The 17,627-nt window shown below is 32.7% G+C and overlaps 1 protein-coding gene across 1 annotated transcript; it reads right to left on the reverse strand.

The window, feature by feature from the left end:
• Positions 1-2,024: 2,024 nt before the first annotated feature.
• Positions 2,025-17,303, reverse strand: LOC134690404 (organic cation transporter protein-like). The gene is made up of 9 exons (XM_063550374.1): positions 17,113-17,303; positions 15,992-16,326; positions 13,578-13,999; positions 11,835-12,068; positions 8,561-8,692; positions 7,785-7,867; positions 5,842-5,959; positions 5,038-5,110; positions 2,025-2,326 (listed from the first exon to the last, which is right to left on the reverse strand). The coding sequence occupies exons 2-9, from the start codon at positions 16,286-16,288 to the stop codon at positions 2,192-2,194; spliced, it is 1,494 nt and encodes a 497-aa protein (XP_063406444.1). The 5' UTR covers positions 16,289-16,326; positions 17,113-17,303; the 3' UTR covers positions 2,025-2,191.
• Positions 17,304-17,627: the final 324 nt, after the last annotated feature.

Below are 17,627 nucleotides of genomic sequence, written 5' to 3' on the forward strand. Positions count from 1 at the left end.
TTTGTTGGTATGAGCTCATGTCATGTCTTTTGTCTAATACACTATGTTTGTTGGTATGATCTCATGTCATGTCTTTTGTCTTATACACTATGTTTGTTGGTATGATCTCATGTCATGTCTTTTGTCTTATACACTATGTTTGTGGGTATGATCTCATGTCATGTCTTTTGTCTTATACACTATGTTTGTGGGTATGATCTCATTTCATGTCTATTGTTCAATACGCTATTTTTTGGGGTATGACCTCATGTTATATCTGTTGTCTAAAAGTCTATTTTTGTTGGTATGATCTCATGTCATGTCTATTGTCTAATACACTATTTTTATGCGTATGATCTCATGTGATGTCTTTTGTTTAATATACTATTTTTGTGGGTATGATCTCATATCATGTCTTTTGTTTAAAATACTATTTTTGTGGGTATGATCTCATGCCATGTCTATTGTCTTAACATTATTAGTGTATATTGACTAAAAATCCTTGATAAGTCTTACTGTCATGTCTATTTCTTTAAGAACTAGTCTAGCTTATTCCACTTTAGGTCTCATGTTATATGTTTATTGTCTAAAACTATTTGTGTGGGTAATTAAGGTCTGACGTCAGGTTTATTGACTCAAATACTATTTGTGTTGGTTATAGGTCTCATGTCATATCTGTTGTCTAAAACACTTTTTGTGTCGTTATGATCTCATGTCATATTTATTGTCTAAACACTATTCCTGGCGGTTAAGTCTCATGTCATGTCATGTCATGTCTATTGACCATACTAATAATTTGGAAATATCAGCTCTTAGAAAACCCCTTGAAAAACACATATCAGGGTTGAATGTTCCTTAGGGAAAATACAGAAAAACGCTCCAAACGCACGAAATTTATAGAGGGTTATTTGATTCGCAAAGATCAAATCATTGTTCTCTAAAATAGTATTCGAATTTCAATTGGTCCTGGAACACAGTTATCGTCCTTAGATTTTCAAGTCGCTAGTGTGGATAGTGTAAACTACATGTATGGATTGTACTATCGGCTTTAAAAGCTTTTTTAACAATGTATTTTTCTTTTTATCAGGGGATTGGGATTTTTGTATGGGTTCATGTACTGTCCAATTTTTGTGGTGGTTTTTATGAAAATGAAGATGTGGTATGATTGCCAATGAGACAACTCTCCACAAGAGACCAAATGACATAAAAATTAACAACTATAGATCACCGTACGCTTCAACAATGTTATCATTTTTATGATTATTTGAAGAAAATAATCTTTAGTATTAAGAAAAACTGTATGTAATAAAACCGAAAATGACACAGTTATTATTTTGGAATAACCTCCACATAGTTATATGCTAGAATGTCATATGTAACAACGCTAAAATGATCATTCCAACTAACAGATTTTTAGCAATTTATTCATATCACATGTAGAAAACAGAGACTCATATGAATTTTATAGCTTACAAGTTCACTTATGTAACTTATTTGAATGGTATGAAGCTTTGGTGTTGTTCGATATATTCTGTTGTAAACTGTACTTGCTAAATGAATAAAATATAATGCAAAAACTTTTAAAAATTGCATATTTGTACAGATTATTCAATTTTATGAACAAATCTTTTGTACCATTTTATACAAAAGAAAATGCCTGTTCAAAATTAGGAATAGAACAGTTGTTTTCCATTCGTTTCATGTGCTTGAGCTTTTGATTTTGCCATATTTTAGGGTCTTTCCGTTCTGAATTTTCCCTGGATTTCGGTATTTATGATATTTTACTTTTTGAACCATTTTTGTTCATGAATAAGACTGTTTTTCTAAGCAATGCATATCCGAGCTTCATGATTATATTATTCATTATATTATTAATAACTCATCATATATGATACCAGGTCAAAATATTTTACGTCAGACACGCGTTTCGTCTATAAAAGACTTTCAGTGACCTTAAAATCATTTATAAAGGGTGAACAAAATGCAAAGCTGAAGGGCATTGAGGACCACAACTTCAAAATAGTTTGTCATATACAACACCTATATCTTGTTTCCACTGTTTTTATTGTCTGTTATCTTTACCGTTTGGCACACTATAGCTACTGATCGTCATGACATAATAATGGTAATTCAGCCAAATTTGGAAATCAACGATTCATATCATGACTAGATCATAACAGTTTTAAAACAAGCTTTAGTACAAACATTTTATTTAAAGTCCTTCGTTCTCGTCAATGGTGTCTTTCAAAGCTTTCTTATTTGTCTCTGGTAAAAAAACTACACAGATACAAGAAAATAGGAACAATCCTCCCAGTAGTAAGTATGATAATCCTGGAATATGTTTACTCTGAAATATAAAATGTTCACTCTTTCAAGTGTCTTTCCAAAGTCAGGAACACCGTCATTGTTTGCCTTAAAGATAAATCTTTATGTTCTATGTATTTACTGCATATGCAACTAATATGACACTTCATATCTTTACAGTGACATTCCCAAGTCAAGAACAATAATACTGGTCACAAAAAGTTATTTCGAAAAGAGTCATTCTTTTAAGCTGGTCAAAGGCAAATCTACTTCAAAGGTCATATGTAACGATTTAGACAAAACTCAAATTACAATTTTTTGTTGAAAGTACTGATAAAAGTGAAATTAAAAAAAAAAAATCTTTATTAGCAGTTACTTTTGCCTGAATTTTAAAAATAAGCTAAAAAACATTGCTGATTTTTCACATACTAGCAAGTCAATCATTGTACCTAAGGCCAGACTTTTTTTATTATCTGTTTAACGAGAAAATTTGTAAAAAATTAGGGTCGAGGGGACGAAATAACAAAAAAAAATAAAAGTGCAAAAATGGTCCAGTCGACACTAAAAATAAAAAATAAAACCAATCTAAGTGACCCTTTTTTTTTTTTTTTTTTTTTTTTTTAAGAATTTATCAAAATACAAGAACAATGGAAGAAAACAGACCTCTAGATTTTGAGCTGGGCTACTAAAATTTTGATAAAATTTAGTTCAAAATACAAACATCATTTAGGAATAATTTGGTCTGGACTACCAGCTTGAATTTCTTAAGTTTTATCCCTGTGTAGGGTGCAAACGTGTACTGTAGGGTGCGAAAGTGAAAGGGGGTGAACGTGAATAAAAAAAGTGGTTTTTCAAATGATTTGGTCCCATCCATACACAAAATTCAAAAAGCATTATTGATTTTAATTGATATTTTTGATTTGATACTATTTTAATATGCATACTACGATACTACTTCAAAGGAAAAATATAAACCCAAACTCTTCCAAAACGTTGACCGGCATGTCAGGTTCAACATCTGCCTCGTTGGTTATAATGCGGCTGATGCCAACGTCTTCAGGTAACTCATTGGACAACATAACCCCGATCATCTCATCTCTATTACACTTAACAAATTTGAGTGAACACGAACTTCTCTCTAGTGATCGGACTTAAAGTTTAATGTAAAAAAACGCAAAACAGTCCCTTCCCGGAAGTCGCCGTTTTGTTTGACGACAAGAGATAAATTAATAATCGCAGACCAGAACTTGTACTTTTATTTTTTTTTGAGGATTTCGTAACAGTCGGCGGGAAAAATAAAAATAAAAGTAGGAAGCACTACTTTTATTTTTATTCTGAAATCGGACAATGTGGAGTCGGCGGATCTCGTTAAACAGATAATAAAAAAAATCTGGCCTAATGTATCCGTATTCATGTAATCTTCAATTTAACACCTTTGCTAAAGATGGTCTACTCATGTACTAGGCTTTTCGGCTATTAAAAGGTACATACATACGACTTTTAAATTAGAAAAAGGCTAGTGAGCACATTGAAAGAGAATGTTAAAAAAATATGAAATTATTGATTGATTCTTTTTTGCATAGCCTCTGAACAAAATAATATATTGCGACGAGAGGTCAACATCATATATTATTACTTTATATATACTGTCGGCTTTGAGTAATTAATGTATTAGTAAGTTTTAAAACACGATTAAACATTAGAAGAACATAGAGAAAAAAACTAAGTTGACCTCGCCCTGTCATGAATTCGAACTTTAAGGAGCATTTGAGAATTTTTTCTATAAAACTCTATTTCTTTTGCAAATTTGGACGTTATGTACATTGTATGGTAAAAACCTTGAAGAAAGATAAGAAGTTAGCAATATCCTTTAACTCTAATTTTTTTGCTATATATGTGATGTTCTTTCACTAAATAATTCAAAATTTGGTGACTATGTTGAACGCATCTATACCATCGAACTAGAGATAAAGGATACTACAGATACAGTTAAACCGGCCTCACATTTTGACTTACATCTAGAAATGGACAATAAGGGTCGGTTGAAAACAAAACTTTACGATAAAAGAGATTATTTCAGCTTTCCGACTGTGAACTTTCCATTTCTAAGTAACAGCATTCAAGCAGCACCTGCATACGAGGTATATATCCCGGTGCTTGCATTTCCTATCATGATTTCCTTGATAGAGGGTTTCCGCTCACAAGGAAGCTATTAAACCAAGAGTTTCAAATGGTGAAGTTGAAATCATCCCTGCGTAAATTTTACGGACGCCATCACGAGTTAGTTGACCGTTATGGAATGAGCGTTTCACAAATGATATCGGATATGTTCCTTACGTCGTCACAATCCAATTCCGTTTCCTGAATGTGACCTACCGAATAAGTCGATTGATCGGATTTGTTATCACATAAGCAACAAGATGAGTGTCACATGTGGAGCAGGATCTGCTTACCCTTCCGGAGCACCTGAGATCACCCCTAGTTTTTGGTGGGGTTCGTGTTGTTTACTCTTTAGTTTTCGATGTTGTGTCATGTGTACTATTTGTTATTTTATTTGGTCGGGTTGTTGTCTCTTTGACACATTCCCCATTTCCATTCTCAATTTTATTGTTTGTCTTTTTGTCTTTTTCATTTTTAGCCATGGCGTTGTCAGTTTATTTTTGATTTATGAGATGGACTGTTCCTCAGGTATCTTTTGTCCCTCTTTTGCAATACGGTACATTTGATGTTTTATACCAATACAAACCTACTTACTGCAAATACAAGCTGTGGCGCTGTCATCGCACCTATACGTGCTATGGAATTATTAAGACCGAAACCTACATTTCTGTAATAATAAAGATAACAAAAATAAAGACAATACAGTGTCAAACTCAGAAAGTGATTCATAAAGCTACAGAATAGACACTAGTCTTGCAGAACAACGACTGTAGGTAACGTTTCTACGTTTTAATACAATTCAGGCTAAAAATGTTTTTTTTTAATCGTTCCACGTGAAGAATTATTCCATAAAGTCCAGATGATATTTATCCCGTAAAGCGCCCCAGATTACTCATGTTTTCATTCATCAAAGTAACTACGGTTATTTTAAGGAGCCTGTTGATGTTTTTTATTCTTCAAAGTCATAATTAAAAAAAAGTCCATAGGATATTTTGTTAAATTTCTGACTGCAAACCAATAACCTTCGTAGAATAGTCTTTTGTATACCAGTAATTAACCAACAATTATGTTGAGATCAAATATTTCAAGAAAATTTACATACCTTTACATTGCCTATATCAAGTCATAACAGTTGTTAATTATCCATTCTTTGTATGTGCTTGAGCTTTTGATTTTGCCATTTGATAAGGGACTTTAAGTTTTGAATTTTCCTCGGAGTTGAGTATTTTTTTCATTTAACTTTTTACAGAACTATTTCGCCTGTGTAGGAATTCAAATGTGCGACTTCATCAAACTGCTTTATAATAATATACATGTAAACGTTTGGGTTGCCATGTTGTAAACATGTTCAATAAACCACTTGCATAAACTATCGGTATTATTCAGACGTGCTAGTACCTGACAACTGTTGGATATATCTCAGAAGTAAGGATGATGAGTGAAATCCATCCCGAATTAACACACATTTTAGACGTGAAAGCAAAACCATTTACTAGTTGTCCTTTATTGTTTAGATCTGAAAAATATAATTACAGTAGCATTCATATTTAATTTAATGTTTACAATCATACAATTAGAAACATATGAACATATAAATAGGACATCCGCTGCTTCCGCTTATAACATGTATAAGTTCGAAAAAATCAAGTACACATAAATGTATGTGTTCTGCTTGTTGCAATAAGCGTAATAAATTTAGAGTTTATTTACCTCATTATTAAGTCATATTCTTCAATATCCGGCTTTTTGATCAACATAATATTTTTTTAATAGATGTGATCGTATGCTCTCTATCAAAACATCATCTGATTCAGTGACCGTTTTAGAATCATTTTTCGCATAAAATATAAAATTAAAAGTCTCTTGAGGTTTTCATTATATAACTCGACATAAAAATGTTCAATACTCTTATATAAATAAGTTTACTTATTTCCAATGAAAATTTAAAAAGATCATTTGAAACAGTCTAGAAAGAAATTGTTATCATATTCATAAGCTAATGAAGCTTCAACTTAAAGCTGATGTAATTGCGTTAGAACAGTTACTGATACATGTATGGTTAAATTGAAGCGTACATGTTTAAATGAAATGTTTAATGCTTTTGTTTTGTCGTTGTTCTCCTCTTATATTTTATGTGTCTTCCTCAGATTTGCTTTTTCTCAACCGATTTATGAACGTCGAAGAGCGGTATACTACTGACCACTACAAAGGTAAGGGGAGGGTTTGGCGCCGGCTAACATGTTAAACCCCGCCATATTATGTATATGCCTATCCAAAGTCATGAGCCTGTAAATCAGGGGTTGTCGTTGGTTGCTGTGATACTAATTTGTTTTTTCGTTTAATATTTTTACCTAATTTAGGCTATTAGTTTTCTTGTTTGAATTGTTTTACATTTGTCGTTTTAGGGCCTTTAAAAGCTGACTTTGCGTTATAGGATTTTCTCATTGTTGAAGGCCGTGTGGTGATCTATGGATGTTAATTATTTGTCACTTTGGTCTCTGGTGAATAGTTATCTCATTAGAAAACATAACATATCTTCTTATTTATAAATAACACTACACATATAGCCTGTGTGCCAGACGAACTAAGCCCTCAAATACTATAACCACTTTTTTTGATAACCCAGTAACTCGGAGTTCAGTATTTTTGTGTTTTTACTTTTTACCAACTCAATATGGACCTGATGAATAGACAACAGCAGACATCTGTCCACTTTTCGATAAGACTTAACCATTCGATACATGTAAACTACTGCTAAGTATGCTTAACTTGCATTCTCTGTAAGGAGCTTTTACTTATAGTATGTTCCGACATAATGAGTCACCAAAATCCTTATGATATCATAAAGAAAAACTTGCATTTCGTAAATAACACATTCACGAAACACCACTAAGTACAACTATGTACAGTCATCAATGATTGGACAAAACATCGATGAAGGACACCAAACAGATATGTTTATATAAGAATTTGAAAAAGCCTTCATCACATCTCAGCATGAAATACTAGTTTGAAAGAGGGCATTGTACAAATCGTATATCCATGTATGGTTTTCCGGCCAGTTTTGTTCAAATCATTTTTAAATATGCTTCTTAAGAGAGACTAGATCTTTCTGGGCATAATAAATGTATAGGCAAAGGTAGCTGGGTAGGAGTGAAAAAAAGTGTACATAATTATCAATTTAGGATCTGACGATCTCTAATACTAGTATGCGTAGTTACAGATACAGTACGTGATATTTAATCTATGCAGAAAGAGTCGTATATAATAGATTTAAGTATTTTCTTTAAATATTGAAAGATTTACAAAACACTGCATAAAGATCGTATATATATATATACCTATAAATTGTAGAATTCCAACAACAGTGCCTGTAATACCTGCTACTGCAAAGAATATAAAGGTAGTTCTTTTCCTACCAATCCTAAAAAACAGACAGTACTAGTATATGGTAAAATAGTACTTAAAGGACTTTATTCCTTTATTAGTTTGGGTGAAATCGTTCTATAACAGTAGCAGTAAACAATTCTTAAAAGGGTCGACCTTAATCTGGACATCAATGTTCCTTTACATTGTATATTTCTTTAATATGTGTGCATACACAATTTGGGAATGAGGTAAGTGAAAACAAACTTCTCAGAATTTGGATGGTAATAATAAAAAAAAAACTCGATCCAATTACGAAAATTAAAAATTGATCAAATAAAGGAAAAGAAAACATTTTGCCCTTCATATCGGTTATTTTTCATGTTGGAATGAGCTATGTCAGACGAAATCTGTTCCTATTTTGACATTAATTTATATATAATGTCTGTGCCACTGTAAGGAATGTAAAGTTGTTATCCATTTGTTTGATGTGTTTAAACATTTGATTTTGCCATTTAATTAGGGACTTTCCTTTTTGAATTTTCCTTGGAGTTCAGAAAGTTTTGTGATTTTACTATTCCTATTTATTATTATACAAATGATTTGTTCCTTATTTGCTTAAAAGTAATGTACGTGTTGAATGTATAGAATAGATCGAATGCCTTTCATTGGTTGATTCAGAACTATTGAACGTCGGGTTTGATAACACTTATATAGAAAACTATAGAGTATAAGTATATACATTACTTACTTATTAGCTATAAAAGACACACATATTTGTACTACGTCAACAAGTCCAAGAAATACTATATTTAGGTATATATTTCCAGATAATTGTTTAACACCAAAAGAAATCGCAAAATATCCATATCCACACGATATCCTGAAACAAATAACATACAAAGCACACTGAAAATCTAAATTAGTCACGATGACTATTCAGTTGGTCAAATATCAGCCGAAAGGTAGTCAAAAGCATATATGACTACCAATCAAGTCATTATGACTACCTGCATGGTCAATTGACTATGTTAGTGGTCACAGCACCACGTGGTGTAGAGTATCGGTTTTCACGCGCACTCTTTCGCGTTCCCTTTGTTCCATAGATTGCGTAGATGTAAACAAACCAGAAGGCAAGGAAACTGTTATTTTGTCAAATATACCAATTGTTTTAAGTAAGTATGATGTATATTTCTTTTAATTCTAACTTACAAAAATTGAATTTAAGAAAAAAAGAGTATAAATGAAAGTAATATCGGCACATGTTGAAAAAAGGGGGGATATGTATACGGGATATCAATTTTGATACACATACAACGTATTGCCGATTGAAAAGAGTATATCTTTTATTAACCTGAGCAAAAACTGTTAAAAATAAACACTGCAATCGATATTAGGAACAATAAATTAAAAACTCAGGGTGGCTGTCAAGATCTATTACAATGGTGTGTTGTAAGATGGGTGGTTGTCAAGATCCTGGTGCTTATATTACAATGGTGTGTTGTAAGATGGGTGGCTGTCAAGATCCTGGTGCTTATATTACAATGGTGTGTTGTAAGATGGGTGGTTGTCAAGATCCTGGTGCTTGTATAACAATGTTGTGTTGTAAGATGGGTGGCTGTCAAGATCCTGGTGCTTATATCACAATGTTGTGGTATAAGATGGGAGGCTGACAAGATCCCGGTGCTTACATTACAATGTTATGGTATAAGATGGGTGGCTGTCAAGATCCCGGTGCTTACATTACAATGTTGTGGTATAAGATGGGTGGCTGTCAGGATCCTGGTGCTTACATTAAAATGTTGTGGTCTAAGATGAGTGGCTGTCAAGATCCCGGGGCTTACATTACAAATTAATGGTATAAGATGAGTGATTAAATCACAAGATCAAAGACATTAAAAACTTGTTTTTTTCTTTAAACTTTTAACATGACTGATATACTTGGTTATTGTTATATTTTAGCTTCTAAAATTATATATTTATATTTTTCAGCAAATGAAGGCATTACTATTTGTATGAACACAGCTAAGAGATTTTTGACCATAGAGAATACCACACTGACACATGCAGAGTTGATACCGACAAAATATCTGAAATAAACACTTCAAATGGTCAATGAGTTTTAATATAATAAATTTATTTTCTTTATTTGATTTTTAGACTTTAATATGTATCACTAAGTAATGGTTACACATAGGCACTTAAGATATAGGAAGGTTTTGAACATTGAGCACTTTCTGGTCCTATACTATTGAATTTGTCATTGTTAGTATTGCTGCTGTGGTATTTTTAATGATATTATATTCCAGTTGTATTTGTCAATCCCATGGAAGAGAAACAACAAAAAATAGAATAACAGAAGAAATGATTGAACCATACAAGAATGAAACGGAATGAAACGCACACAAATTAAATGGTAGAACAAAAAACACAACACAAATTAAAATAACAATCTAACAGTCGTGACTATTCACAGTAATCATGTTGACTAACCAACATGGTCACTTCCGACTATTTCAATTAGTCATATGGACTGCATGCAATTGTCAAACTGACAAATGTGCATAGTCAATTGAACAATCCAATTCGTCATAACGAGTATAACATATGGTCATTTTGACTTCCTAACATAGTCATAATGACCACCCTACCCAGTCAAATGTGACTAACCATCTAGTCAAACGACTAAGAGCATAGTCAAAATGATTAAAGTGCATTGTCACCTAGAGGACAGTCAAAATGACTAATTAAATTGGTCAAATTGACTAATTTAGATTTTCAGTGCAAAGCCAGATAAAATCATCATTAAAGAGACTATTCAAAGGGAAACAGCAATCATATTCAAATAAAAAAAACCAATACTATCCTTCAAATTTGACTTGCACAGATGTTTGTACAGAGTTTAACTAAATAATATGTTTTTAGATCGTTAAAAAAATATCAAAGATAACAAAAATATGACAGGATAGGTATCAGTGTATGAGGGAAAGATCTGATAACCCTTCAGGTGCACCTTAGATCATTCCTGGTTTTCGGTGGGGTTTCGTGTTGCTAGGTGTGTAGTTTTCATTGGTATTACTGTTGCCTTTATTGTATACTTTTTCTACCTTTTGATCATTTTAATTTTGTGTCATCGTGGTGTCAGTTTATTAATGAAATGTGAGTTTGATTGTCCCTTTGTTATCTTTCGTCGTTCTATTATAAACTCCACACTGCGACAAGACGTCATTGTGTTGGTAATCAGATAACTTTTATTTTTGTTTTAAATTTTGATTGTGGTTAGATCATTTGTTGAGGCAAATTCAACTTCTCAAGGATTATTTAGCTTTGTTCAACGGACATGAAAATGTTCGCAATTATGAAGACGAATATTTAAAACCAGCATTCCTTTCATGTACCGTATAGCGGGTTATTTTCGCGGGGTGCAAATTTTCGCTTATTTTCGCGGACAGAACTAAATCGCCAAAATAAATTCCGCCAAGTTAAAGGTGTACATACAAAGGTATTTATAAAAGTTTTTCATCGGCCAAAATAATAACCGCCAAAATATTTCGTATACCTTGTTCAATGAAAATCGCGAAATTTTACACCCGCGAAAATAACCCGCTATACGGTATTTCACACAATGTCAATTTTTCAAAAAATCTTTGAAGCTTTATATGATATTGACTTTCTATGATTCATTTTAAAGTAGGATTGGACATTTGAACATATTGACAATATAAATAAACCATATACAGATCAAGTCTCCCTACTTGTTTCCTCGTCTACTGCGAACCTCGAGAAAATAAAACACGCGAAAATTTCCTGAAAAACATGTACGGTAAGTAGATATAGGAAGATGTGGTGTTAGTGCCAATGAGACAACTCTCCATCCCAATAACAATTTAAAAAGAGTAAACCATTATAGGTCAATGTACGGCCTTCAACATGGAGCCTTGGCTCACACCGAACAACAAGCTATAAAGGGCCCCAAAATTACTAGTGTTAAACCATTCAAACGGGAAAACCAAAGGTACACTTACCAACATACATTCAATAGTAAAGTGTCTTTTAAAAGATGTTTTGTCTTCAAAATATCTACAACAGTACGTTTTCGATCACAAGTGTTTTCAGTCTTCGTAAAAGCAATGATGTCACACAGTTTAACAAAATCTGGTGGTGATTTTCCATTTAGTCTTGCAATTTTAGTTAAAACTTGATGAGCTTCATTGATCTTATTTCTTGACACAAACCATCTGTAACTTTCTGGCACAAAGCTAAAAAATATAGTGTTATACAATATTTATGAACGGTACCATGTTTATTAGTTAATACGACAAACGCGCATTTCGTCTACACATGATACAGGCGTCAGACATCAGCGTATAGAACCGTAGTACGACGTACGCCGGGTGTGGTCAAAAACCATGTACGCTAGTAATTTTGGACGATTCAACATGTCAATCACATCTGTATCGTGTGCAAAACGAGGTTTAAGTATGAAAAGCATTTTAATTTTATGCTCTAACTGTGGAGCGCTATCTTGTACTACTTCTGGATACACATTGGCATTTGTCACTTTAAATGCAAGAACAAGGTTTGTTGAATGTCAGAATACGTTTTTGATACGCCAAGAGTGATTTTTATACGTTCACGGAGCGTTAAAACTACTGCATGCATATGTTACAAACAAGCCTCGCATACGTCTCCAAATTTTTTAAAATAACTTGTAATTGACATTGATGAAAATTTAAATTGAAAAGATCATGTTGATCGTATAATTATGTAAAATTATATCATCTAAAATATCACTTTTATATTAACATGATAAAATTAAAAGTATATTTGCCAATACACAAAAGGCTACTATTTTATAATGTATATATTCTACCATATATAGACTATTGTAGTTCAGTTTGGTGAAATTTATTACAAAAAAATTCAGATAGAATTATGAAACTTCAAGTGGCGATTACCAAGCGCATACCTTTGCATTTTGACGTTTTCAAAACTTATACAAGAGGGACAAAAAATACTATAGGGAGGGTCCAACTCATAAATCGAAAATATGTTAAAAATGAAAAAGACAAACAGACAAACACTAGTACACATAATACAACATAGAAAACTAAAGAATAAGCAACACGAACCCCACTAAAAAACGAGGGGTGATCTCAGATTCTCCGGAAGGGTAAGCAACGTGCGTCTAACGAGTGTTTAGCGTTCCTCTTGCATGCACCTAACGTATGTAACGTATATAATTTGCTATTCACGTCTGATGCACGTCGGTCTTTACGCAAATGTGTGACGCAAACATGACTCATCAGTGATGCTCATATCAAAATAGTTATGAAGCAAAACAAGTACAAAGTTTAACAGCATTGAGGACCCAAAATTCCCAAAAAGTTCTGCCAAATACGGCTTAGATAATCTATGCATGGGTTAAGAAAATCCTAAGTATCTCGAAAAATTAATAACTTTGTAAACAGGAAATTTATTTAAAAAATGACCATATAATTGATATACATGTCAACGCCGAAATGCTGACTACTGCGTTGATGATACCCTTGAGTATATTGGTTCATTGTAGCAATGCTTTATATATTAAGAATTACGGTATCACCGAGTTTTTGTCTTGTGTCATCATGTTCATAGGAAGCACTTATAATTTTGTGGCAAGTGTCAAAATTTTGTTGTCATTTTGATCCTTTAAGTGCTATATTTTAATGCTTTGTTGATGAATCCATCTATTTGGTTCTATGAGCTACGTTAAAATGCATTCTTACCAAAGTCCAATCAGCCAAGGTACACACAAAATAGCAGTTGTAATCTGAATGTTTTTCCAGTCGTTTAAAATCCAACAAAATAATCCAAAAATCATTGTTCCTATTGGCCAAGCGGGAAATGCCACTATACCAGATCTATATCTCATAGAGGTGAGTTCAGCCAAAAATATAATGTAAATTGTCAAATACCACCCACTTGCAATTCCAATGAAAAATCTCAAGACTGCAAACATTTGCCAGCTTACTGAAAAAGCTGCCACCAGGTTGAATGCGAAAAGCATAATAAATGAAACGAAAAAAGTTGGTTTTCTCCCGAACGAATCTCCGATCTGGCCGGACATGATTGCGCCAAAAAGTAGTCCTGCAAGTTGTATAGTTGTTATTGTTGATACTATCCACTCCCTGTCACATGTCAGATCCCACTAAATATTAAAACAAAATATATAGTACATTGGCACATTTTAGACGTAATAATAGTTAGTTAAATATTTCGTCGCGTTTACACACATCAGCAAATGTTTTGAAAACAAACAAATAGTATAACTGCAGTTTTATTCATTAGTTGTAATAAGATATATAAGAGTGGTTTTACGGAAGCCCTTTAAAAATTATATAAAGAGTGTTACGAAGAAAGATATTAAGAGAAAAAGCATGTACACACTTGATTGATATGTCTTGTAAAACTGCAGATACTTTTATACTAATAAATTGCAAAAAAATAATAGCCGGTTTTTAGCACGTGTTGTCTAGTTAAACAAAATTTCAATCATTAAAATTTTCTTCGAAAATGACTGTACTTATTAAATTGTTTGAAGAATAATTTGATACCCTTTCCTAAGGTCTTGATTCATAAAAGAAGTTGCGGAAAAAGCGAAAGGGACCAATTGTGTTATACTGACAACGCCCTGCCTTAAAAAGAAAAAAAAAGACCAACAAAGTCAATAAAAAATAAAATGGATGAGTAACAAAAACCATACAAAACACTTAGGCTGATGTCAAGTGCCCTGGAAGGGTAGGTAGATCTTGCTTCGCATTTAGCATCTGTCTTTTTGCTCTTGTTTGAAAAACTCGTAAGTTCCAATTATGTAGGTTACATTCGTAGAAAAGGGGACTGAATGGCGAAATGTATAGATAACGGATACTGTTAACGTCCTCTCTTATCCCTAAAACGTCAATGTATGAAGTCAGACGCGTATGAATTATGGACAAATATTGTAAGAAGAGGGGCAACGTTAGTTCTCCTGGAAAGGTCGATTTCTGTTAAAAAAAACCCGTCTTACAAACGTTATAAATATCTTGTCAATCAAAAAGCAAGCATCTCGATAATGTCTGTTTCAGATTGATTTTTACGCAGTAGAATTTTTCCATCTCATATACAAAGTACTTGTTTGAACGTTGACCATTCTTTTATGAACAAAGCAGAACCTACCACTAGTATATCACATTTGCTTTGAGTGTCAAATGGGGTTTACTTAAGAAAAGTTAAGAAAAGTCAAATTTAAAGATTCCAAAGGCTTTAGCCATCGATTTGAATAGATATTTTTTCAACATCCCATTATTTGTTTTCATATGGTGAAATCAAACTAATTTTAGAATTAGTATTGCTACACTACAGCTAGACATTTTTCAAAGTTATACAGAGAGTTCGATACATCAGCATGTGCCATTGTGGTTGGTCATGACAATGAAGTTTAGGGTGTAGTCGTCAACAGTTTGTCAAGTTTTTGGGTTAGGTTTTGTTAATATAAATGAATCAAAATTAGTTTTTGGCAATCGAAGTCATTGCAGTACAAAGTGTGACAGGCTTTTTTACAGCTAATTAAATACATATTTATATCTATTTATAGTACAAAAAAAATTGATGACATGTGGTCTTTGTAGATAATATCTATTTCCTTTACCCTGTCCAGCGAAGAGAAAGGTGACCATGTTTAGTTGCTGTGAATTGACGGATAATTTGAGTGAACATTATAGTTGTGAAATTGTTGGAATTTTATCTGTTGTATAAATTCTTTTAAATATCAAATAGATATAGGAAGATGTGGTATGAGTGCCAATGAGACAACTCTCCATCTAAGACACAATTTATCAAAGTATACTATCATAGGTCAATGTACGGTTTTCAACACGGAGCCTAGGCACGCTCCCAACAGCCTGCCACTTGTCCCTGCACGTGACACTATCACAAGACATCGATAAGCGTTACTTCTTGTTCATGACATAAACTTAGTTTATGGTTCATGTGAGGGATCCAGTATTCTATTTGATAGATATTTTATGTTCGTTTAAGTGAAACGAATTAGAAGCCGTACGGTGACCTATAGTTGTTATGTGTCATTTTGGTTTTTTGTGGATAGTTGTCTCATAGGCAATCATACCACATCTTCTTTTTTAAAGAACCTAAATGTACGTACCTTCTGAACTATTGTCGACAGGGATGAATCAAATGTTTTTGAAACGCATACAGCTTCATGTGTAGAATTATCTGGGTTACACATCATTTGAGATGTAGTATTCAGCAACTGGCCATTCTTTGACAACCAGTTACATGACCAATTTGGCTCGATTCCACCAAATGTCATCATCAAAACACTAAATGCAGCTGGGATCATGCTGCCATAAACAAGACAGTAAAACAGAAGCTGGAATTTTCCACATGCTCCTAGATCAGTAAGCAAGCTTTCTAAATATTCATTGACGTCTACTGACATGTTCTTTTTCGTCACAGATTTACTGACATGAAGAGTAACTGTAAAAGTATTATAATCTTTTATAAGGATTATATTGACAATACAGCCATTGATTAATAAGTACCAAAACCAAAACAGATACAACCCGGATCTTTTTCTTCTCTAAATCGATTTATGACCTCTGAACAGAGATAATCTACTTTGGTCTTTATATGTAAGCCTTCTGTTTAATTACAGTTGTTCTTTCGCAATGAAAAGTTACGTACCGACTCCAACTTACGTTAAAAGACATGTTCACATCAAACAAGATTGAGTATCGAGTTTGTTTTATTTGCATAACAAGATTGAGTATTTAGCAAGATCTTTTAAAGTAGAATTTTTTGGGGCATTAAACCAGATTTAGTATTAAGTTCGACATTTGAGCATAACACTTGATTGAGTATTAAGTTCAATTAGTGTGCATTATACCAGATCAGGTAATAAGTCCGATTTTTCAAACATATTAACGCTACAGGGAGATAATTCTGTAAAAAATCAGCTGAACGTTTGAATAAGCTTAATTCATTTGTTAATAAAATATCACGCTACTCGAAGATAAAACATAGCTATATATTTAATGAAATGTTCCTGATAAACTGCATGGTTCAAGTTTTTTGAAAATTTTGTTTTTTTGTCAAAGGTTCAAAGTATATATTTTATTAAAGGAGCAAAGTTTCACTCAAGGTGTTTGGTAAACCTTAATGTGCGTATTTGTATACTGTGTTATCATGAAGACTAGAGACAACTATTCGTTAAATGTACATATGTGATTACACGAAATAAACGTATGAAAGCTAGTAGCTTACCGTTTAACTCAGTATAATCTCCATAATAAGAATATAAAAATTAACAGTAAAGCATATTTCATTTACTTAAAAAGCTGGTACTACGAAAAAGAAAAAAAAATCCCATTTTTACTTGTACAGCTTTTGAAAGTTATGTTCTGACCAAATGAAGTTGGTTGTAACGAGACGACAGATCACACTGTTGTCTTGATTTCAAACAAATATTTACATGTTGAACAAGGTAATCACATCGCCTTGTCATCAAAATATTTATCGTAACAAACTTAAGATATGAACTATAGATAAAGTAAACTTATCATCGTATTTATAAATTAAAGTGTGTATATGATAGCCACAACTCTATCTTTACTTAAATAGATATGATAGACAACGGATCATGAGGAACTCTTTGATGTTAAAATTACTGATCATTATTTTGTTAAGCATTGTGATCTAAAAACCGACGTATCATAACCACACGAACTTGTATTAAACTTAAGTACTTGTATCAGACCTGATGAACACCGATTTACATT

The sequence above is a fragment of the Mytilus trossulus genome, chromosome 11, assembly GCF_036588685.1.
Source record: "Mytilus trossulus isolate FHL-02 chromosome 11, PNRI_Mtr1.1.1.hap1, whole genome shotgun sequence".
Classification (NCBI taxonomy): domain Eukaryota; kingdom Metazoa; phylum Mollusca; class Bivalvia; order Mytilida; family Mytilidae; genus Mytilus; species Mytilus trossulus.